The sequence below is a fragment of the Amblyomma maculatum genome, chromosome 2 (genome assembly GCF_055883805.1).
Source record: "Amblyomma maculatum isolate TAMU_Amacu chromosome 2, ASM5588380v1, whole genome shotgun sequence".
In the NCBI taxonomy this organism is placed as follows: domain Eukaryota; kingdom Metazoa; phylum Arthropoda; class Arachnida; order Ixodida; family Ixodidae; genus Amblyomma; species Amblyomma maculatum.
In genome coordinates, this window is record NC_139345.1 from 200,908,214 (window position 1) to 200,931,378 (window position 23,165).

The 23,165-nt window shown below is 46.2% G+C and overlaps 1 protein-coding gene and 1 non-coding gene across 2 annotated transcripts in view; one reads left to right on the forward strand and one right to left on the reverse strand.

Moving 5' to 3' along the window:
* The first annotated feature begins 4,343 nt into the window (after positions 1–4,343).
* The window catches only part of LOC146200929 (uncharacterized), a 51,995-nt gene continuing 33,173 nt past the window's right edge, over positions 4,344–23,165 (forward strand). Inside the window, exons 1-3 of the mRNA XM_084592477.1 lie at positions 4,344–4,356; positions 4,453–4,532; positions 22,847–23,014. Coding sequence (XP_084448603.1) covers positions 4,344–4,356; positions 4,453–4,532; positions 22,847–23,014 — 261 coding nt within the window. The remainder of the gene's footprint in view (positions 4,357–4,452; positions 4,533–22,846; positions 23,015–23,165) is intronic.
* On the reverse strand, positions 14,976–15,048 carry TRNAK-CUU (transfer RNA lysine (anticodon CUU)). The gene has a single exon. It is a non-coding gene; the product is annotated as a tRNA-Lys (tRNA).

Here is a 23,165-nt window from a genome sequence, read left to right on the forward strand (position 1 = left end):
AATCGGAGTGAGCGGAGGTGATGTACTTGGACATCATGTCACCTAGTGTGCGATTGAAGCGCTCTGTCAGTCCGTTGGTTTGAGGATGGTACGCGCTGGCTGTCCGGTGGGTGGTTTGACATTCGCGTAGGAGCGCTTCGCCAACCTCGGATAGGAAAGATTTGCCTCGATCACTTAGAAGTTCACGGGGGGCACCGTGCCGCAGAATGAAATGATGAAGAAGAAAGGACGCGATAGTGGGTCCGGTGGCATCCTGAAGCGCTGCTGTATCCGCATAGCGAGTAAGGCGATCGACGGCCACGATTATCCAACGATTTCCTGCAGGTGTGTACGGCAGAGCTCCATACAAATCAATGCCAACACGATCGAATGGTCGGTATGGGCACGGAAGGTGCTCTAGTGGAGCCGGCTGATGGAGAGGAAGCGGCTTGCGACGTTGGCAATCGATGTACGAACGCACAGACTTACTGACGAAGATATACATACCGCGCCAGTAAAAGCGCTGTCGCTACCGTTCATAAGTCTTAAATACACCCACATGGCCAAACTGCGGATCGCTATGGTGAGATGCGCAGATATCATTTCGGAGATGGCGAGGTACGACAAGCAGCCACTTACGGCCATCTGGCATATAGTTTCGTCGACAGAGAAGACGGTCCCGAAGGGTGAAATGCTGCGCTTTACGACGAAGGGCGCGTGGAGCCGGTAGCGAGCAGAACCGGAGCGGGGGCGTAATTCCGTCTCCTCAACGGTTGGGTCCCGCAACTTCTTTCTCCTCACTGGTTACCTCTCAGCGGGTTAAACGGCGACAGTTACCGAAAGGTTTTTCTGAACGCAACCTAAAGGTAATATACACTCACTGAAGGCAGGGAATGATTGGTAATTGATTAGTGTTACCATTGTCATGCCATCACCTCGTGGCTTTGTTCAAGGCTGGTTTGGCGGCTATTAAGAAATAAAAAAACACTACATATTGTAACCTAAAGGGGAACACTCTCAGGAATGAGCTTGGTAGTTTATTGTAATGTTGCGTTAAAAAAAAGTAACGAAAAAATAAAGTTGCTATTGCAGGATTCGAACAGTTGATTTTGTTGCCTATTGCTGAGGTAAGTAGTGTCAATCCATTGCGCCATGGAAGCAACGGCTACGTCACGCTTTAAACCCGCTAATATTTCTTTTTACAATATTTCTGCTATCTGGCACCAGGTGACGCTGCTCAGAGGACCCTACGAAGGTATACGTACGAAGTGAGAAAAAAAAAACGACTTGAAGATTGGTGGCCTAAAAGCAGAGAAGTGACATAATGTTAGTAATGTATGAACAAAATTTAATAAATAGAATGATGGTTTAGTTAACCATTCTAAATCAATAATTAAGATATAGGGAGAAAAATGAACATGATAGCTACTGCTACCACCCCGTTTCAAAGGGGACGCTCCTATTTTTCATCCATTCCATCCATCCATCCATCCATCCATACCGTTGAGAGAACGGAATCACGCGGAGCGGGGGTGGCCTAACTTGCAGTCAGCTGGTCCGCAAAATCACTTTCTCTTCCTCTTTCTCGGTGATCCGCCCACTTAATCGGAACTTCCTCTTTACAGGTGCTAGAATAATTTCTACCAACTGATGATATTCAGGTGTACTGACATTCCATAGCACAATGATTTACTTGCGTTTCGCCTCCACAACACAGAAATCCATCTGCCACATCAAGTGAAGGGGTGGCGGTGACCCAGAAGGGGGCAACCATTTTTGTTCCTGAGGCACAGCATTTTCAGACATCCAACATTTTACTTCCGTGCCAATCTACTCCACTCTCAGTTATGCTACAGGATTGACCACCCGCGCAGGTTATTCAAGTAATAGTAAGCACTTTGGCATGAAGGCATCGCCTCCAAATGGCATGGAATTCAACGCGGAATAGACAGTGTCATTGCCAGATCGAACCTTTGAAGATGGATAAGTAATACAGCGCGTTGCTGGATCCAGTACTGTAGCGCCGGACTCCTAATAAACACCGAAAAAAGGCAACTTGTGTCCAGCTAGGCAATGACACTGCAGTTCAAAGGACGCTGCTGAGGACACTTCAACACTCCTTACTTAAGCATTATTGGCCCTTTCATTTGCATCGAGCGTGTTATGTTCCAGGATTCGATGAAATGATATACGGCAGCCGTTTCGCGAGCACATGAAATGAGCGCAGCGGTGTATTAACAACTGTTTGTAGGTCTGGCGGCGTACGAAGCTCCAAATTTGGTGCACAGAATTCGAATCTGAATGTTCTGAAGACCCTAAAGGTTTTCGGGATCGCAATAAATGCAGGAGCGACGCACAACTGCATTGCTGCGCCACTTGCCGTCACAGAGGTGGGGTCGAGGTTGACAGCAGCAGGCGCGATTCGTGCATGCGCGTCCTTTCTTCTTTACCAGGCATATCTCTTAGCTCGCATCACCGTTTGCTTTTTTAAGACTCGTGGCATTCACTGAAGGTTCTTGTGACCATCACCTAGCGTCTACTTTGGCTGCAGCGACGGACGACAGAGCTTCCTAGCGTCTTTTGTGCGTTGCGCAAGGGCTGTTTGGATGAATATTATCTTCGGAGAGGCATTGCCGGCTGAAGATAAATGTATCATATTTTTCACGTTTGTCCTTTTTCATGTTCGTAAATTTCTAGGTAAAGCTTCATCTTCAAAATCAGAAGGGATTTTTTAATGTGTAATACTCAGCGCCTGGTATCGCCATGTAGGCTCGATGGTTCATGCATGATGACAAAATTACTGATGGGGCGTCCGCAATTTTGTAAAGTCTTAGCGCGAACAGAAGCCGTGTTCCATGCGGTTACATAATATGGCCATAACCAACTGGCTCATATCACTATGGACTGCTTCCGCGAGCCTGCTTACAACTTAAGCGGGACTCCAAACGGTTACGTTTTTATAAATAAAATCCCTGTGTGCATTAAGGTTTTCTCGTCACTCTATCCTGGGAGGTGCGCTCGTTGTAAATTGGGGAGCAAACAATAAGTTGAAAGAAATCAAAATAAATTTCTTCTTCGACCTTTGAGATTCAGGAGAGATAAAACGTTACTCCAGCAACTTTGCACAACAGGCAAACAGGCGTCTGCCAGCTCCGTCTTTCATTCCCTCAGAAAAGCCTCAGCAGAAGCCCACTTACGGTAATGACTGGCGTCACCTCAGCGCCGCCTCTAAATGAGAACCACCCCATTACGAGGGGTCGATCCATTTGACCTTTCGATCCGAGCAAGATGAGCGTTCTTATCTGTTATCCTCTAACCCTACAAAATCCCGATATACTGTAGTTCTGAAAAGGCCACCCTCTTTGACCACTATTTGTCACGCGCAATACAACATAAAACGTTGCCGGGTGTTCTGGCTCAAAGTCCATCAAAACCCAAATTTGTATAAATCACGCTGTGATTGAAATGAAAAAAAAAAAATTCAGGATGAAGGCTCGCTGATGATGCGTTGTGTTTCTTGCAATGATGTGACTACACCGACGGCCGCCCGGCGTGATGAGGCTCCGCAGATACCCGAGTCTAGACGACAGGCCTTTGGATGTCGTTCGTTTGTTAGTTAATTCGCTAATGCGCATAGCGTAAGGAAGAATCAGCCAGGGTTCAGTCAGGACATCCACGAAAACTGCAAAAACAGGATTTAGGTTAATCAAGGAGCTGGGTTTAATAAATCAGTGATTGACTAAAGGCAGAAAAACTGTCTCATCGGAGATTGTGGAAATTAATAAAAATTAAAATACTTACAGAAAGTTTAAGTTTGAAAAGTTGAGTTTTCTTATTTTTCGCCTCCAACTTCACGAACCTTGTTCTCGTCAGGCTTGTCACAATATTGTCACAAGGCACACTGCGAACAAGTCACAACAGTCCACCGTCAGTGACATAATCGCTGGACAAACAGAGTTTAGCTTAAGAGTCGTCATTCTTCACTACGGCCACATATCTTCATCGTCTATAAGAATGCGCACCGTAACAATATATTCAAGGTGTCTGACCATTCCAAATAGCATTCTTCTTGTACGGAGGATAATGAAGTTCCAGCAATATAGATGGCGATTTTTAGGCCCAGCCATGTGTTTAATTTGTAATGCAACACGCCGACTGCAGTCGTTTTGAATGGTTCCTACACTTTCTTTAAAGCCGTCAAGGCTTGTGAACAACAGTGACGAAAAATCTCGATCCTGAACTGAATTCTATCTTAAGTGACATGTTTCAAAAGGCCAAGCAGAAGAAGAAGAAGAATTCTTTCTCTGTTCCAAGACCAGCAAAATAGCAGCGCCGCAGCTTTGATCGCCGCGACGGTATTTACGATGGAAGACTACCGTAAGTTACTTCCTAGATTTTCCTAGAATCATCGCACGGTGTGTTTCTGCCTGACAGTGTGCAACGTCAAGCCGTGTTTTTCTTCCTCTGCTGCAGGCGCTGTGTTCGAGTACCAGGTTGGCGAGGAGCCTGCCTTCCTCGAGACACCGCTTGGTGTAATCACTGTCCTTGAAACGGTACGAATAGCAGCTCAGTTGTAAATGTTGGTCAACGTGAAGTATGTCATTCGTGATGCTACAGAATGATGTGCGTGTTAGCCTATGGCGCCGAGGCGAGGACCAGTTTATATAATGCGGGAGTTTGTTCAGCCTGCCATGTCGGTGCACGATTTCTGCGTTGAAGTGCAATCAATGTAACTGGCTACTGCGTGCTTATCGCGTACTCATGTGTGCAACAGCATGGTTGACGGTGTATCGATGAGAGGGTGGAACCACATGATCAATGAAAAAAAAAGCTGATGACAAGGAGACAAAAAAATTGGAAGACGCTGAATCGGCTGCAGAAATGCTATCTGCGGTAAAGTTAAAATTCCAGAAATCCATAGAAGCGGTCTTTGTCAGTATTCGAGTCACGTTTTAAAGTTCTGCGCGGAGCTGACAATTTTAAAATAATTTTAATAATTGCTCCTGGCGAACACTCGCAGCCGATTGGAGCGACACATGAGAGCGCAGAAACCTCCACACTGACGTCAGTGAGGCTGCTGGGCACTCCCGATCATTGGAAGCTCTCAAGATATGCGGGCTGGACGAGGTGTGGTGGGGCGCCATCGCGAATTCATCTCTTCTTTTTAAGGCGAAAGCCTTTCTAAGTTCACGGAACAAACTCCTGTGCGCGAGAGTTGCGCGCAAGAGTTGTGCGCGAGACCTGTGCGCCGGATCTGAGCATGGAATCTCTGCATCGGATGTATGAGGAGGGAAATTAGGAATGAAAACATTTGATGGTGATTTGGTATTGGATAAAATTTTACGACAGATATCGGTGATGACTAATGAAATCATAAAAAAGGAATAAAATTGACTACAGAATGACCAATATGTCAAACGACGACTTGTAATGGCCGCAACTGCCTGAAAATGGGTAAGCATGCTTAGCTATGAGTAGAACGACTAGAAAAGACTCAGCATGACTATGATTATGGAACGCCCAATATGTCAAATGACGACTTTTAATGGCCGCAACTGACTGAAAATGAGCAAACATGCTTAGCTAAGAGTAGAACGGCTAGTCAAGACTCAGTATGACTGAGCATGAGTATGGAATGACCAATATGTCAAACGACGACTTGTAATGACCACAGCTGACTGGAAATGAGTAACCATGCTTAGCTATGAGTAGAACGACTATGCAAAACTCAGCATGACTACGCATGAGTACGGAACGACCAATATGTGAAACGACTGTAATGACAGCAACTGACTGAAAATGAGCAAACATGCTGAGCTATGACAGACCGAGTGAAAAGAGCGCTCTTTTCACTGTCTGTCGTCGTCCCTTCTTGTGGTTCGCGCTGCAATACAAGTTAGATATGAACCAACTAGCCCGCCAAGCAACCGCTCTGAGCTATGAGTTGAACGACTAGGCAAGACTCAGCATGGCTGAGCATGAGTACGGAACAACCAATATGGCAAACGACTTGTAATGGCCGCAACTGACTGAAAATGAGTAAACATGCTTAGATATGAGTAGAACGACTAGGCAAGACTCAGCATGACTGAGCATGAGTATGGAACGACCAATATGTCAAACGACGACTTGTAATGACCGCAACTAACTGAAAATGAATAAACATGCTTGGCTATGAGTAGAACGACTAGACAAGACTCAGCATGACTGAGCATGAGTACGGAGCAACCAACATGTCAAACGACGTTTTGTAATGGCCGCAACTGACTGAAAATGAGTAAACGTGCTTAGCTATGAATGATAACAGGCATGACTCAGCGTAACTCAGCATGACTGCGGAACGACTAGTGTGTCGAACAATGACCTCTATCATAGAGAGGAGCAGTACAATTGAAACACAGACACACGGGAAAACATAACTAGCGCCGTGTGTATTCCATGTGTCTTGTAGCCTTGTTTACATTGCATTGCTCTCTACATGATGCCTCATCAACTGGCCCACACGAAGGTGTTATTAGACTTCTTGTAATGACCGTAACAGACTGGAAATGAGAAAATATGCTTAGCTATAATTCGTAAAGACTACAACGACTAGGCATGATTCAACATGACAGCGGAAGGACTAGTATGTCAAACGACGACGTATAATGGCCGCACCTGACTGGAAATGTGGAAAAGAGGCAAATGATGAGAGACAAATGATAGGAGAGGAAGGGTCGGCATTCTCCATTCTCCTCTTAAGAGACATCTAACAGGCGCTCTAATTTTTTCTTGTGCGCCAGCGTGGGTTGAGTTGAGGGGGAGAGGAGAAGCAAAAATTTTTGATCGCCCATTTTTTCCGCCATAATAAAGGTAGCTTAAATTTTTGCATTACAAAAAACATATTGATGGGATATCTATTGCTCGTGCGCATTTATTAATTTTAGTAAGCAGCTTTTCATGGCGGCTGTTTTATGCTCCGCCTTGAATGCTGTGAGGCAATAGAGTTAATCGCTCCTCTCCGCAGATCCTATTTCTCGCAATGTTTATTTGATTAAGCTGTCATCCCTTAGTTTCCGCCTCTCTTATCTAACACATACTCGTTCAGCATAAACGTAGTGAGGCAACAATTTCTGTGAATGCCACTCAATATATTGTGTATATGCGTGTGCATCTGTGTATGTGTAAAACAGCGTGTGAAACTATTGCCGCAAATATGTGCTGGCATATATATATTGTCACGCGCCTTCGTAGAACGTCGACGGAAGATGAAGAACGGTCGGGTAGATCGGGGTAGAAAGAAGAAGAGCAAGGGCAGAGGGACGTTTGTACGCTTCGCCGCAGTCCTGTTTGGACCGATCTCTGTAAATAAACCCCCCGTGCGTACAAAGCACGTAACACCTTGGCGAGAGGTGCTTGGGTAGCGACCACGGAGCGTTTAATCTACTGAAGAAGCCGTAGACTTGCTGGCCTACCACCAATGCCATCAGACATGACTGAAGACGGCAGTACCGAGCAGCCAGGATCATCCACGGCGAACAACTGGCCCCATTATCGAGAGCCGCGTACGTTTTCCGGAAAACCTGAGGAGGACGTTAATGAATGGCTGAAACAATACGAAAGAGTGAGTATATACAATCACAGGAACGCCGCTACTAAGCTGGCTAATGTGCTGTTCTTCCTTGCCGCCACTGCCTTTGACTGGTTCGATAATCCCGAGGATTCATTAAGTACATGGGCTATCGTTACAAGCGAAATCAAGAAAAATTTTGGGGATGAACCCGCAAAAAAAGAAGCGCGCTGAACAAACGTTGTTTCACCGGGCGCAAGTACCCGGAGAAAGTTGCACTGCATATATCGAAGTCATCTTAAAGCTATGCAAACTCGTCAACCCCACTATGCTTGAAGAAGACAAAGTCGGTCACCTCCTGAAAGGAATAGCGGAAGACGTTTATAATTTTCTTATTAGCAAAGAGAACCTGAGCACCACCGCTAATGTTATAAAGCATTGTAGAACATTTGAGGCTCTCAAGCTGCGACGAATTACACCTAAATTCGGAAGACTGGCTCATGTCACCTCTGTAGCCAGTACTGAAGCCTGTCCTTCAGTTCCCATGGCTGATAGAATACGAGAGATTGTACGCGAGTAATTGTCAAGATCTAGGGACGCCATCTGTAGTGAAGTATATGTGCGGCAGAGTTGTGCACCGCAGGCAAATGTTGCCGCCCGGTCCACTCCGTGGGTTCAACCTAGCGGCGCTTCGCATATGGACGATCAGCGGCGCAGCTGTACTGAACGTTATGACGACCAGCCGATGGAAAAGAGGCCGGCCTACTCTGAAAATGTGGTTCGTCAGCAGCGAGAGCCTCGCTACAACCAACATCGCGACTTTGTTAGTGAGGACTCTTATGCTGGTCGCTGGCGCCCTCAACCTGTGTGCTACAGGTGTGGCATTGCGGGGCATATCGCTAGATACTGCCGCCGCCGTTTTCCAACTGTCCAAGATTACCGAGCCTACGTTAACATTCACGGACGGCTGCACACCGAACAACAGCGATCCCCGACTATGCCTACTGGGGACTCATACCATTCGACATATTTGCGGAATTCATCTCTTGCCTCTGATCGCAGTGTGACGCCGCCATCCCAGCACCCGCGCAAGTCACCTTCCCCTCGACGTCGTTCTTCCCTACGCCTCAGGGAAACTAGGAGGCGCGGCCGATGGAGATGAGGCCGCCGGCGAGTCGATGACGTTCATACCTCTGCCCGTGTTTATGCTAAAGAACGAATTGGAATGTTTGTTGATGGTGTGAAAACAATGACTCTTGTGGACACTGGTGCTACAGTATCTGTTATGAGTTTGAGTTTTAAGAACCGTTTAGGTAGAAATGTAATGTTCAGTGGTGACCGTGCAGTGTTATTCCGTTGTGTCGGTGGTGAACCTTTAGTTCCTCTTGGTGTGTGTGCTTCGGATGTTGTTATTGGCGGCCTCAAGTTTAGAGTAGAATTTGCAGTACTGCCTCGGTCTACGCATGATGTGATTCTTGGGATTGATTTTCTGCAAGATTTTGGTGCAACTTTAGACTGTGGTACGGGAGAGATTACTTCGAATCCTTCCCTACTTTCGGTTCTTGTGGATGACTCGACACCTGAATTTGGAGCATTTGCTGTGGAAGAAGACAAAATTGTGCCAGCGTTATCTGCAGCATTCGTGTGGGTTTTCTCTATTCGGAACCAGTGCAAATCTTTTGAGGTTATAGTAGAACCTACGAGATTCACCTGCTCTAAGAAGAGCATCCTTGTTCCTCGTTGCGTCATTCCCGTGACTAGAGGCCGCACTTAGCTGTGGACAGTGAACCACTCCGAAGAGCCAACTGTCTTGCCTCGGGGCCTAAAACTCGCCCGTTTCGAGGAAGGCATATCCGGTTCCGTCGCGGCGTTAAACAGCTCTGTCACTGAGCAGCAGGTGTGACCAGGCATGGAGACCCAAGTTACGGCTATGATTAGTAAGTCTCTTTCTACAACTGAGCGTCGTATTCTAGTGGAACTACTACTGAAACACGTGACAGTGTTCGACTTTGCCAAGGATGACTCAATGCCACTGCCTACCAGTCGTATTTATCACACGATCAACACTGGGTCCGCTCCTCCAATACGTCAAAAGCCCTACCGAGTCTCAGCAACTGAACGTAAGGTAATGGATGAGCAAGTTCAAGACATGCTAAAGCGTGGCATTATTCGAGAGTCCTGTAGTCCTTGGGCAGCTCCAGTTATCCTTGTTAAAAAGAAAGATAACACATGAAGGTTTTGTGTTGACTACTGCCATTTAAATTCAGTCACGAAGAAAGATGTCTACCCGCTTCCACATATAGATGACGCAATTGACTGTCTGCACTCAGCTTCATATTTTTCTTCTATTGACTTGAGATCCGGTTACTGGCAAATTCCCATGCACGTTGCAGATAAAGAAAAAACGGCATTCGTAACACCAGAGGGACTTTATGAATTTAACGTTATGCCTTTTGGATTATGTAATGCACCTGCCACATTCGAGCGGTTCATGGATACAATTCTACGTGGACTAAAGTGGCAAATTTGTTTATGTTATTTGGACGACATTGTAATTTTTGGCAAAACATTTAGTGAGCACAACAGCCGTCTGGATATCGTACTTAATTGCATGGAACGAGCTGGTCTTGTACTGAATGCAAAGAAATGTCATTTTGGCGATCGTGAAACAATTGTTCTCGGTCACTTAGTTTACAAAGAAGGTTTTCGACCAGATCCCAAGAAAATTGAAGCCGTCAAAAGTTTTACCGTGCCCAAATCAGTAAAAGAGCTGCAGAGCTTTTTGGGGCTATGCTCGTACTATCGACGCTTTATACCAAGGTTTCCCGCCATCGCTTGCCCACTTACGTGTCTACTGCATAAAAATGCAGCATTCAATTGGACCAGTGAATGTGACTCAGCTTTCCGTCATCTGAATTTCTTTTCACCTCGGACCCAATTCTCCGCCACTTCTGCCCATCAGCTCCAATTGAAGTACACCCTGACGCAAGTAGTATCGGTATCGGCGCTGTACTTATACAACGCCATTGACGCGATCAGCACGTGACAGCGTATGCCAGCCGCTCGTCGAGTAAATGTGAAAGAAATTACACGGTTACGGAGCAAGAATGTCTAGCCGTTGTTTTCGCTGTACAGCGCTTTCGTTCCTATCTGTACGGGAATGCTTTCACGATTGTGACCGACCACCATTCTCTTTGCGGGCTCGTGAGTCTTCGTGACCCCTGTAGGCGGCTCGCTCGATGGGCTTTACGCCTACAAGAGTTTAATTTTACTGTGGTGCATAAAAGCGGCCATAAACACTCAGATGCTGACTGTCTTTCGCGTTTGCCGCTTCAAACGACTGATAACAACTCAGACAATTTTGATGAATATTTGGCTCCAATTTCACAAACCTTCCCCGATGTCCGAGTTTTCCGAACCGAGCAACGCAAAGACAAAACATTAACTTCACAGTTTCATTCCGCCAACGATCCTATGAAGAACACATTTAGCATGCGCGAAGGAGTGCTTTACAAGAAAAATTTCGCCTCTGGGGGAGCACGTATGCTTCTTGTCGTTCCGGAAAGCCTACGTATCACAGTTCTAGAAATGATGCATGTTGACGCCACGTCTGGTCACCTGGGAGTGGCCCGAACACTCCACCGCACACAGCAGCGATTTTACTGGCCGAAGATGCGTTCAACGATCTAGCGGTATGTAGTCAGCAGTGTGCAATGCCAGCGCGTTAAGCTGTCGACTTCAAGCCCACATGGAAAACTGCAGCCAGTCACACCTCCAACAGCCCCGTTTGAACAAGATGGCATTGACCTTCTTGGACTTTCCCACGGTCCTCTAAAGGAAACCGATGGTTTCTTGTGTGCATTGATTATTTAACCCGCTACTGTGAGACAGCCGCGATACCATCCGCTACTGGGTCTAAAGTATCAAATTTCTTACTTCGACTCGTCATTCTTCGGCACGGCCCTCCTGCAGTCATCATTAGTGACCGTGGACGCCAATTCACAGCGGACATTGTCGAAGAACTTCTTCGCCTCAGCGCCTGCAGTTTTCGCCACTCCACGCCATATCATCCCCAAACGAACGGTGTGGTAGAACGAACTAATAGGACGCTTACCACCATGTTGGCTATGTACGTCGCTGCAGACCATAAGGACTGGGATGGCGTTTTACCGTTCATTACTCACGCATACAACACAGCGCAACATGAAACAACAGGCTACAGTCTTTCTGCCTTCTCTATGCTCGCACGCCTCGCTGTGCCCTCGACACCATTCTGCCATTTTTCATTCATGACGAACCTTCTCTTGCTACCACACTCTGCAGAGCTGAAGAAGCCCGCCAGCTGGCCAGAGTTCGAATTTTATCTTCACAAGAACGTTCTAAGAACCGCTACGACGCCCGACACCAACAAGTTTCTTATGCTCCCGGTGACTATGTGTGGTTGTGGACACCTCTCCGTAAGCGTGGTCTTTGTCAAAAACTGCTGTCACACTACACCGGACCGTATGTTGTATTAGAACGCATCAGTGGCCTGAATTACGTCATAGCACGCACAACGGTGAATGGTCGACGGTCACGGCAGTCTCAGGTAGTGCATGTAGCCCGCCTCAAGCGATTTCATTCCAGAGGTTCTCTGTAACTCGCCCGACGGGCTTCGTCTGCGAGGAGGGAAATGTCACGCGCCTTCGTAGAACGTCGACGGAAGATGAAAAAAACGGTCGGGTAGGTCGGTGAAGAAAGAAGAGTAAGGGCAGAGGGACGTTTGTACGCTTCGCCGCAGTCCTGTTTGGACCGATCCCTGTAAATAAACCCCCCGTGCGTACAAAGCACGTAGCAATATATATATATATATATATATATATATATATATATATATATATATATACCGGGTGTCCCAGCTAACTTGAACCAAGGGGTACAAAATAATATATTTGAGGTAGGTCAGTGAAACCAATTGCATACAACTGCCAGCCTTCTCGCGCACTACAGGCAATTTTTTGTTTTGCAATTACTTAATGAGCTAATTATGTTAATTTCTCTAATTTATTAAATATCGACTTTAGACCAAAAATGTGAATTGAAAAGTTGTAGAGCACCTTGAGAGACCCCCATTTCATTAATTGTGATAAAGAAAGTCTCACGTGTATCTTTTTTTCCGGGCTCGGAAGAAAGCCCGCGAAATACAAATAATACCACGTGACTAGTGTATTTGTGCGCCGCGATTGTGGTGCTCTCAGTCGTGGTTCGAGCGAACGAAATTAGCTGCGGCCGTGTCTTCTTGGCCCCGTTAAAGCGGCAGGCCGATATGCCTGCGATGGCTTTTTCGCCCGCGTCAGACAGCCGGCCCACGTGACGGTGCAGTAGCAGCGAGAGCGGCAAGCCGACACCACCGAGATTCTAAGAAGGCCTCGTTCTCTCCCATCAGCGAACATCACGACAAACGCATGAGCGATAAGGTATCAGCCACTGAATCTGTGCATGCATGCTTGGGTAAAGGGGCGAGATGACATCATGTGACTCGACTAAAATTAGCGCTGCTCTTTCATTTGTCGGTTCTTTATCGTCATCCGCCTGTCGTGATGTAGGCTGCTGCGGTGCGCAGGTCTGGCCAAAATCGCGGTGGCGACGGGCGAGCTAGAGCTCGCTCGAACCATCGCCAACATTTCTGCCTGCGGCTGCAACGGGACCGTCGGGTCACGGCCGCAGCTGATTTCGTTCGCTCAAACCACGACTGAGAGCACCACAATCGCGGCGCACAAATGCGCTAGTCACGTGGTATTATTTGTATTTCGCGGGCTTTCTTCTGAGCCCGGAAAAAAAGATACACGTAAAACTTTCTTTATCGCAATTAATGGAATGGGGGTTTCTGAAGGTGCTCTACAACTTTTCAATTCACATTTTTAGTCTAAAGTCGATATTTAATAAATTAGAAAAATTAACATAATTAGCTAATTAAGTAATTGCAAAACCAAAAAATTGCCTGTAGTGCGCGAACAGCCTGGCATTTGTTTGCAATTGGTTTCACTGACCTACCTCAAATATATTATATTGTAACCCTTGGTTCAAGTTAGCTGGGACACCCGGTATATATATATATATATATATAGATATATATATATATATATATGAGCCGGCTCGTCGTTGCTCGATACAAGCAGAGATAGCCACTGATATCTATTAAAACATAGAGTATATTCTTTCGATGTCGATGAACGTGAGTTAATAATGTAATGATTCAGACGTTAGATTGCATAGCAGAATAGCGGTTTGATTTGTTTGGTTTGTAATGCTTGAAGCCCCAAATTGCGTCAGGCTGTGAGAGATGCTGTCGTGGAAGACTAGCAATTTTGACTATGTAAGGAGGGCATTGACATCGCACAGCACACGGATGAGACTCCACCGAAACGTAGCCTGCGGCGGTCGGTTTCGAACTCGAGTTCTCCGGAAGAGTTGTCGGGCGTCGTAACTGCTGCGCCAACGCCACGCGGCAAAACGTAGAAGACAGAACAGCCACACTGCGCCAATGGGGTTCTAAAGTACGACTTACGTCTTTTGTAACTATGATTGAAAGTGCATGTTCGCAGGCGCCATGCTTGTTTTCTGTAATGAAGAAAGAGCAACAGGTGTGACCAGTGCAGAATACGACACGACACGAATAACGCTATGTGTTGCCTTCTTGTGCTGTCTTCCTTTCGCTCTGTCTTGAATTAAAAATTCAGTTATTAGCTAGACTAGCACGAAGATTGAATGAAGTGAGTGTTTCTACCTTTAGAAAAATGGCGACGGGCGCTTATTTCACTAGCAGGATGAGTGATGAGGCCCCACAGCCCCTTTTAGCGTTTCGAACCGCGCGCGCTTTTTTCTGTTTGTGTTGGTGTCCGCCCGGGCAGCGCGAGTACGCATGAGCGAGCTGCCCGGAGCGGGGGCGGCATGTTATCGGCGCGAGACAGAGGGTAGATAAGCGCGTTGGAAGCAGGGCTCGGGGCTTTTTCGTCGGGTGGCCGGCCAGAGAAGGGCGGCCTGGCAGCGTCCCAAGCCGGCGGGATGTACACGGACGACGGAGCGGAGTCCTGCGAGGCGAAGACGGAAGCGGCGCCTTCAAGGAAGCCTTAGGAGTGTTAGCGTGAGTGCTGCCACGCGAGTAGCAATGTTTTTGTACCGTGATCAACGCTTTGGCCCTATTACTCGCCCTATCCGCGCAGCAGTGTGTTTTGTGTTGTCGCGGTGAAGCCCTGACCCATGTTTCGTTTTATTCTGCGTAGTCCATTGTCGCGAACTTCGACGGCATGTTTCCAGCGCAGTTTTGACCAATGCTGTTTCTTTTCTATTTTATACTTTTCTGTTGATCCGGAATAAACCGGTGTTTTTAAGAAAGACTTGGTTTTCACTCGTCGGGCGAGACCATCGCTCGCGAACCCGTATTCTAGAAGGCGGAACCTTCATATGGCGCCCAACGTGGGGCCCGAACCCACGACCCTGAGATTAAGAGTCTCATGCTCTACCGACTGAGCTAGCCGGGCTCTCAGGAGAATCGAGGAGAGTTTGCCCACATTGCTGGCTCGAGTTACAGTGGCGAGGGCAGTCTCCACTGTTGCATCGAGCAAACCACCAGAGCTTTCAACAGCAAATGGGGTGGATCCAAAAAGGTCTTGATGGCTCTGTGTGCGTGTTGGAATGGTGGGTGCATGGGACCCCACAGACATTGATGCCACTGAGTTATGGCGCCCTGATGGCTGTGGCACAACTGATATACCTTCTTTAAAGAGGGCCTTATTATTGGGAGTTGTCTTGAGGTGTGTGAATGGAGCTGACCCAAACAAATCAGCTTCCGAGTGTCCTCTGGTCTGCTCACTTTCAGAGTTGGCATGCACAGAGAGGCGCTAATAATCTGCGCGGTAATCCTGGACTGCCATCTTATAATCTGAAAAGGCTGGACGTGCATAACTGTGCTGCTGCGTAGTAGATGGCGCTGCAACAGCCGAAGGAGGCAGCACCGCGAATGGTGGCATTGAAGACGCTGCCGGTTGGACCACAGAGGAAGTGCTCATTGCATGTGCTGGAGGCCTGGCAGGCTCGGAGAGCTTTCGTGGCGGTCTCGGTTTGCGAAAAGGAGCTTGTGTGAACACGTCAGCACTATCTCTGTTAGCCAGTGCCCCTTCTGTCGGAAACGATTCTCGCTTCGGCAGAGAAAGCAGGCCCACCTGAACTTTGCTGATAAGTTGCTCATCTTCTGCAGTTGGTTTTGCATCCGGCTCTGAAAGTTGGTCTTCATCCTCAAGAAGTGGCTTATCACCTTCCATGTGCCCGACAAACATGTCTTGGAAACCATGCGTTCGCAGACTGCCCGTCTCTGGCAATACAGCTCTTGCACTTGTATCAACAGTCACTACTGCCTGCTTAGCCACACTGAAAAGCTCCTTGCTGGACTCCAGCCTTTTGCTTTCCCTTTGCCCACTAACCTCTCTAGCATCATCATCTTCACTCAGCTCAGCCCGGGCCTGAAGGTCGCTTGCAGACCCAATAGAATCTTTGTCCTCATCTCCAGCTGGCTTGCCACTTTTTCGACTGGATTCTCCTCGGGCATAATCTTCATCAACGTCATCCAAAAGCTTTTCATACTTGGAACGATCCTCAATGGGAATCCTTGCAAATGCTCCAAAGGATGCCAGTGCTTCCTTGGTTGACCGCCCACCCTGGCTGCCCTCCTGGGAAGCGCTGGAGTTCCCACTGCAATGTCGCGCCCGGATAACAATTCCATCGCCATGGTCTTCATACAGTGGTACATATCCAGCTGCCTCATCTTCTACGCCCTACCATCCTCAAGCAAACATTACAGAGCGAGTGAATCGAAATCTCAAGACTATGATGGTGGCATTCACGGAGCGGCACAAGGACTGGGACGCTGGTATCCACGAGATGGCCTTTGCCACAAGAACCACGGTAAACCGGTCAACAGGTTTTACGCCAGCGGCCATTCTCCTTGGTCGTGAGCTCAGGTTCCCTATTGAGCATGCTCTGAATGGCTCTGATTTAACGGGTCTTAGCCATTCTAAATTTGCTCATGATCTTTCCAGCCGCTTGGCCGAGACTCTGAAGGAGGCGAGGGAAAAACTGGACCTTGCCCGCCTGGAACACTGTAACCAGTACAACAAGGGAAGACGACCTTTGGAATTCACAGTCGGCGACAAAGTCCTTCGCCGCACGCACCCACTAAGGGATGCAGCAAAAGGGTTTGCTGCTTCTCTCGCTCCACAATGGACTGGCCCTTACACGATAACAAAGCGCGCGTCTCGGCTTTCTTACTTTATTCGCCATGTGCAGGGTGGTCGAGAAGCCGGACCAGTCAACGTGGCCGATCTCCGAGCTTACCACGGCCGTCCACTAGCCACATAGAATCCTTTGACCTACCAGGCACTACGGGTACCCACGCTCGGCGGATACCTCCAAGCATGCGCTCCACCAGCAGCAGTACCAGTTCCGTCCTTATCCCGCGTTATTGTTGTTTTACACGCCGGGAGGTGTCCCGTCTTGAGAGGGGGGGAGTGTGGGGCCCCACAGCCCCTTTTAGCGTTTCGAACCGCGCGCGCTTTTTTCTGTTTGTGTTGGTGTCCACCCGGGCAGCGCGAGTACGCATGAGCGAGCTGCCCGGAGCGGGGGCGGCATATTATCGGCGCGAGACAGAGGGTAGATAAGCGCGTTGGAAGCAGGGCTCGGGGCTTTTTCGTCGGGCGGCCGGCCAGAGAAGGGCGGCGTGGCAGCGTCCCAAGCCGGCGGGATGTACACGGACGACGGAGCGGAGTCCTGCGAGGCGAAGACAGAAGCGGCGCCTTCAAGGAAGCCTTAGGAGTGTTAGCGTGAGTGCTGCCACGCGAGTAGCAATGTTTTTGTACCGAGATCAACGCTTTGGCCCTATTACTCGCCCTATCCGCGCCGCAGTGTGTTTTGTGTTGTCGCGGTGAAGCCCTGACCCATGTTCCGTTTTATTCTGCATAGTCCATTGTCGCGAACTTCGACGGCATGTTTCCAGCGCAGTTTTGACCAATGCTGTTTCTTTTCTATTTTATGCTTTTCTGTTGATCCGGAATAAACCGGTGTTTTTAAAAAAGACTTGGTTTTCACTCGTCGGGCGAGACCATCGCTCGCGAACCCGTATTCTAGAAGGCGGAGCCTTCAATACATACATACATACATACATGCTTTTCGATGGAGGCGAAAAGCAAGGCGCCCGTGTGCTGTGCGATGTCAGTGCACGTTAAAGAACCCCAGGTGGTCGAAATTTCCGGAGTCCTCCACTACGGCGTCTCTCATAGCCTGAGTTGCTTTGGGACGTTAAACCCCACAAACCAAACCAAACCAAACATACATACATACATACATACATACATACATACATACATACATACATACATACATACATACATACATACATACATACATACATACATACATACATACATACATACATACATACATACATACATACATACATACATACATACATACATACATACATACATACATACATACATACATACATACATACATACATACATCAGTGGAGACACACTAAAGGACATGTAACAAATATTTTCAGGCTTATTATACACACGCAAACGTAACAATCAATGAGCACAGAAAGTAAAGAACAAAAAAAATACATAACAGTGTAGAAATTAAAAACAGGCATGCACATACACAAATTATTTTATGCGACTTGCATAATTGAGAGATCACGGAATACAGTTCTCTATCTGGGGAAAATGAATACCACCAAGACATAGACATTTGGTAGTGCCAGAAATAAAAGCATTTGTTATCTATTTTATTTAGAGTTATATAATAACATAATTCAGTAAAAATAAACTATTTTTATAAAAAATTAAAATTTATTTGCCATTTTATCGTCAAATGGAATATTATTCCATACTTTTACACCGACATACTGTATTAGGAGCTGGCCGGCAAAGTTTCTTGTGATAAGCAGGTTAAAGTTTATGTTGCTTGCATTTCTGGCGTTCCAGTTGGATGTAACAAATAATGTAATTGGTAAAGGGTGAGCATTCAGGAGAATGGCATTTACTACACGGCAACCTTTCATTTCTGACGCGAGAGTAAAAGCGAGTATATGAAGCTCTGAGAACAATAAAGGTGTAGATGAGTGCCAGTGCTTGAAGGTCATTATGCGTACAGCTCTTTTTTGAAGACGAATGATGGAATCTAAGTATGTTTTAGATGTGAATGCCCAAGACTCGCTGCAATGATAAGGTGGGAATGAAATATGGCAAAGTAAACTATTTTTAATATACGGGTACAGAAATATATTCGTGTTCGAAAAGGAATTACGAGCTGAAGCAAGTTTCGAACGCACATTTGTAATGTGTTCTTTAAAGTTTAACTGGTTGTGAATTGTAATACCTAAATATTTTTATTGGTTCTGTCTTCTCCAAGGCTGCTCCATCAATTAAAATATTGAGGCTAGAAGAGTTAGCGAACTTATTTCTGGGACGAAATAAAACAAATTTTGTTTTTGAATTATTTAGCCTCAGTTTACAGCAGTTAAGCCATTCATTTATCAGACACTTTCTCTCAGCATAGCGTTAAACAGACAGGGACACAGCGAGGCACACGGGATGGGCGCTATATTTGACACGCTTCGGAATTAATTACTGCTTCCAATTTTAAAAGTCTCTTACCTGAAAATATTACTGCTGTGTCATCAGCGTATAGAACAGCCTTAGATGAAGATGAAATCTGTTGGAAATCATTAATATATAAAAAGAAAAAAATAGGGCCTAGGACAGAACCTTGGGGAATGCCTGCTTCAACTGTTTGAAGGGGGAGGCGAAACCATCAAGATAAACGTATTGCTTCTTGTTTGAGAGGTAACTAGCAAAAAAAGTCAACTTTATAAACGCGGAATCCGTAGTGTTCAAGCTTTGTCAACAGCGTAGAGTAACTAACAGTATTTAAAGCTTTTTTTAAATCAAGAAACAGTGCTACTGGAATTTCATCATTGTGTAGAGATGTATATATAGACTGTGTAAGTTCGAGAACCGCTGTGGATGTAGATAAGTTAGATGAGAAGCCATGCTGACATTGAGAAACAATATTGTTCTCTTCCATATAATGGCGTACTTTTAATGCTATAGCTTTTTCAAAAATATTATTTATTACACTAAGCACCGATGTCGGGAGATCGCTGCCTGGATTATTGTTATCATTGTTTTTATATACAGGGATGACTTTTGCTATATTCTATATCTCAGGATATATACTTTTCTCTATTGCGTGATTACTTATATGGAGCAAAAGGGGTGCAACAATCTCAACATTATCTTTCACTACTTTCACAGGTATTCCGTGTGGCCCTGTAGCTTTTGCGCTACTCAAGCTCCAATTATATCAGTAATTGTATCAAATGTAAGTGCAGTTGGTGTAAAGCTACTATTGGCAGGCCCCGAATGCATCCTACATGGAGTAAGTGGTATATATTGTGCCAGCTGCGGGCCTACGCTGGTAAAATATGTATTAAATCTCAATGCTGTGTCGTTATTCAATACATCGGGATAGACGCACTTTGTAGGAGGCTTGTCAATTACATCATTTAGCACATTCCATATTCGTTTCGTGTTCCCATTAGCTCGTTCAATAAGCGACGTGCTGTATTCTTTTTTCCTTCTTATCATGGGCAGCACTGAATTTCGAGCAATGCAAAATTGCTGCAAATAATACACATTCTGCTTATTTCCCTTACTGTAACAAGTAGCATTTTCTTTTATTGCTTTCAGTATCGTCTTGGTCATCCAAGGATTGAGAGGCCTGTCGTATTTCCTTTCATAAGAAATTGTGCATTCAGATATTGCAGTCTTCAAAACATTTCCAAAATTTGCAATCACCATCAAATATACTATCTGTATTCAGTAGCTGCAGTTTCCTTTTTAACAAAACGTAATTAAGTCGGGTGGTCTTTGAACGCCAGTAGTTAGTACGTTGTTGTACCCTATGATAAAGTGCAAACACTGGAAAATGGCCAGTAATCATTGCATCATACACAACTGATGTAATATTTTAGATATTGCACAAAATATGATCTAATACTGCAGCAGTTGTACATGTTATCCTGGTGCGTTCTAGTATCGTGTTTTTGAAGTTAAAAAAGTCTAGTAAGTGCAGATATTCATTATGAGCTTCATTACTAATATTAATATCAGTCACCTGTTATTATTATCGGTCATTTGTTACTATTACCTAGAGACGTAAACACGCTTGCCATCTCGTCGAAAAATATCGGCAAACTAGAACTTGGTGGCCTATAGACTACTGCAATTGTTAAACTTGAATGTAATTTAATAAAAAGATACTCAATAGTAGAATTAGTAACAACTAATTCTTTAATGATTTTAAACTCCAGGTAAAATTTTATCAGCAGTGCAACCCCTCCTCCACGAGCAGAGGTGTCCCTAGAGCTAGAAATGAAGTTGTATCCTGCGACAGAAAAATGTTAATTTTTACGTAACCATGTTTCTGAGAATGCAATCCCTTCGAACTTAAAACTGTGTTCAGATAAAAATGCTGAAGACAAATCGCAGTTTTTGTTGACGCTGCTGATATTACAGTGGACAAGAGAGAAACATGGTCTCTTGTTGAATTCGTAATTTACTTGACTTATTGAAAAGCTCATTGCGGTAGAGAACGGTACCAAAATAATAAATAATGGTTAGTTCCTCGTTAGCAAATATTACCAGTTATGTGTGCTGCGTTTGGCCACAGCAACTAATGGCTGGAGAGGTTTGAATTCTTGCGTTCTTATCATACCTGCCTGCGGTGACCGAAGTATAAGAACTTCATTCCTTTTGCACTGCGCTGCCTGTTGAACCCCAGGCTGATGCATCTCCACCTGGATGGCGTCGGCCATGTTGTATGAGTGTTGGGAGTGCGGATCACTGACGATGACAAACTGCAACTTGCTTGTAATTCTTTACGTCCACGGTAAGCCGCCATGATCACCAAACGCAGAAGTGCGATCGAAGCCTGCTAGGGAGCGCGTTATAAAGTTCAGACGTTGCTGTGAGGTGCTTTGAGTCAACTAGGAGCGCATGCCCTATGACGCCAAAACTGGCTCCAACTGAGATACTGACGCAGCACAGTAAGGACAAGTGTGATATCTCAAGGAAACTGCGTCAGCTTCTCTTCAGTTGACCAAACTATGTCCGAACTGTGTTTCCAATGCACACTGAAGGTCATTTTGATACCTGGTACGCTGCTGCAATCATGCGTATTTTTGTGTCTGGTGTTTATTTTCTACGCGATACCTTTGAAGGCCCTGTCAACCGAAAATCCGGTATCGGCGTTGTCGACGTCTGCGCTGTGAACGGAAATGCGCGTGTATGGCTCAGTCCCGTAGCAGGCGGCTAACATGGCCGGAAACTGTTTGCTCGTAGGGTTGAGCCACGCCACGTGACCATGTCACATTTGGTAGGAGCTGACAAATAATTCTCAGACCATGTTGGAGGGCGAGACAAATCGCACCCTGCAGGAACCCTGCACTTCTATTCGGACGTGCTAGCCCTTGGTTATACAGGCACGTTCGAACGGCCTTGTTATTCAAGGCTTCATCTCTATGTCAAGATGTCTTGTACATGACAAGGCAGCTATCGACTTTGTACTAAGGGGTGAGATAATGGAGGCGCATATTAAGGCGTAGGTGATTAGTTTGTCAGGCAAAGTTTATGCACTCAAAATATCCGCAAGAGGAGCCGCAGACTGGAGCTGTTAAGGTTGTCACGTCATGCATATAAAGGCAGAGTTAAAGCGCCCGCTTCCACCTCCATCATCCTGCATTTGTTTCGTCTGCTTTCTGTTAGCCCCTGTAAACAAGGGATGAGTGTCAGGGGTCGCAGGATATCAATGGATATGCGTATAAGGTTCTTGGTTGAATATCAGCGCTTTTTTTCTCAGTGCTTTTTGCCATCATCTGTATTGCGTGGTGTATGATTATATGCTACGAAACTAGCATCAGCAGTGAAGCACGGAGTTGGGGTAGAGTCATCACATTGTCGGGGGCGCCGGTACTACATGTGAACGTGGATGCCAGTACCACTGACACCTGATACTCGAAATTCGGGAACTGAAGTTCAGGCAGCCAGCAGTTCCCTTTCTCATGGCTGGCTTTCGCGGTCTTGAGCCGAGTGTGGGGCTCGTGCCAAATCCTCGAGTGGACGCTAGCGGTTGTGGAGAGACTGCTAATACAGGCAGCATGCATTAGTGCAGTTACAATGTCACACTCCGACGTGGGATCCTTGACTCGATTTTTTTCAGTGCCTGGGCTTAGCCCTATTTGGAGGACTCCTCCAGCAGGAAATGTTGCTCCTCTTCCACCAATTCATGTGCTGCTCTGCGGCCACGTACTTCTTCAACGACTTCTGCTTCCTCATCACCTCGACCATGTCCAGGGAGTCCGCCGCCTGCGTGCCGTCCATATTCTACGTGAGTGGGAAACGCTGTGCTTGGTCGACTGAAATGCGCAAATATACTCATAAAAGCCTACTACGCGAGAGAAATTGTGGCCTCATTTTCTTTTTTATTTCCTATTAGAAATGTGATATTCCAGTTCAATTCAAAGTAAATATTCCAGCAA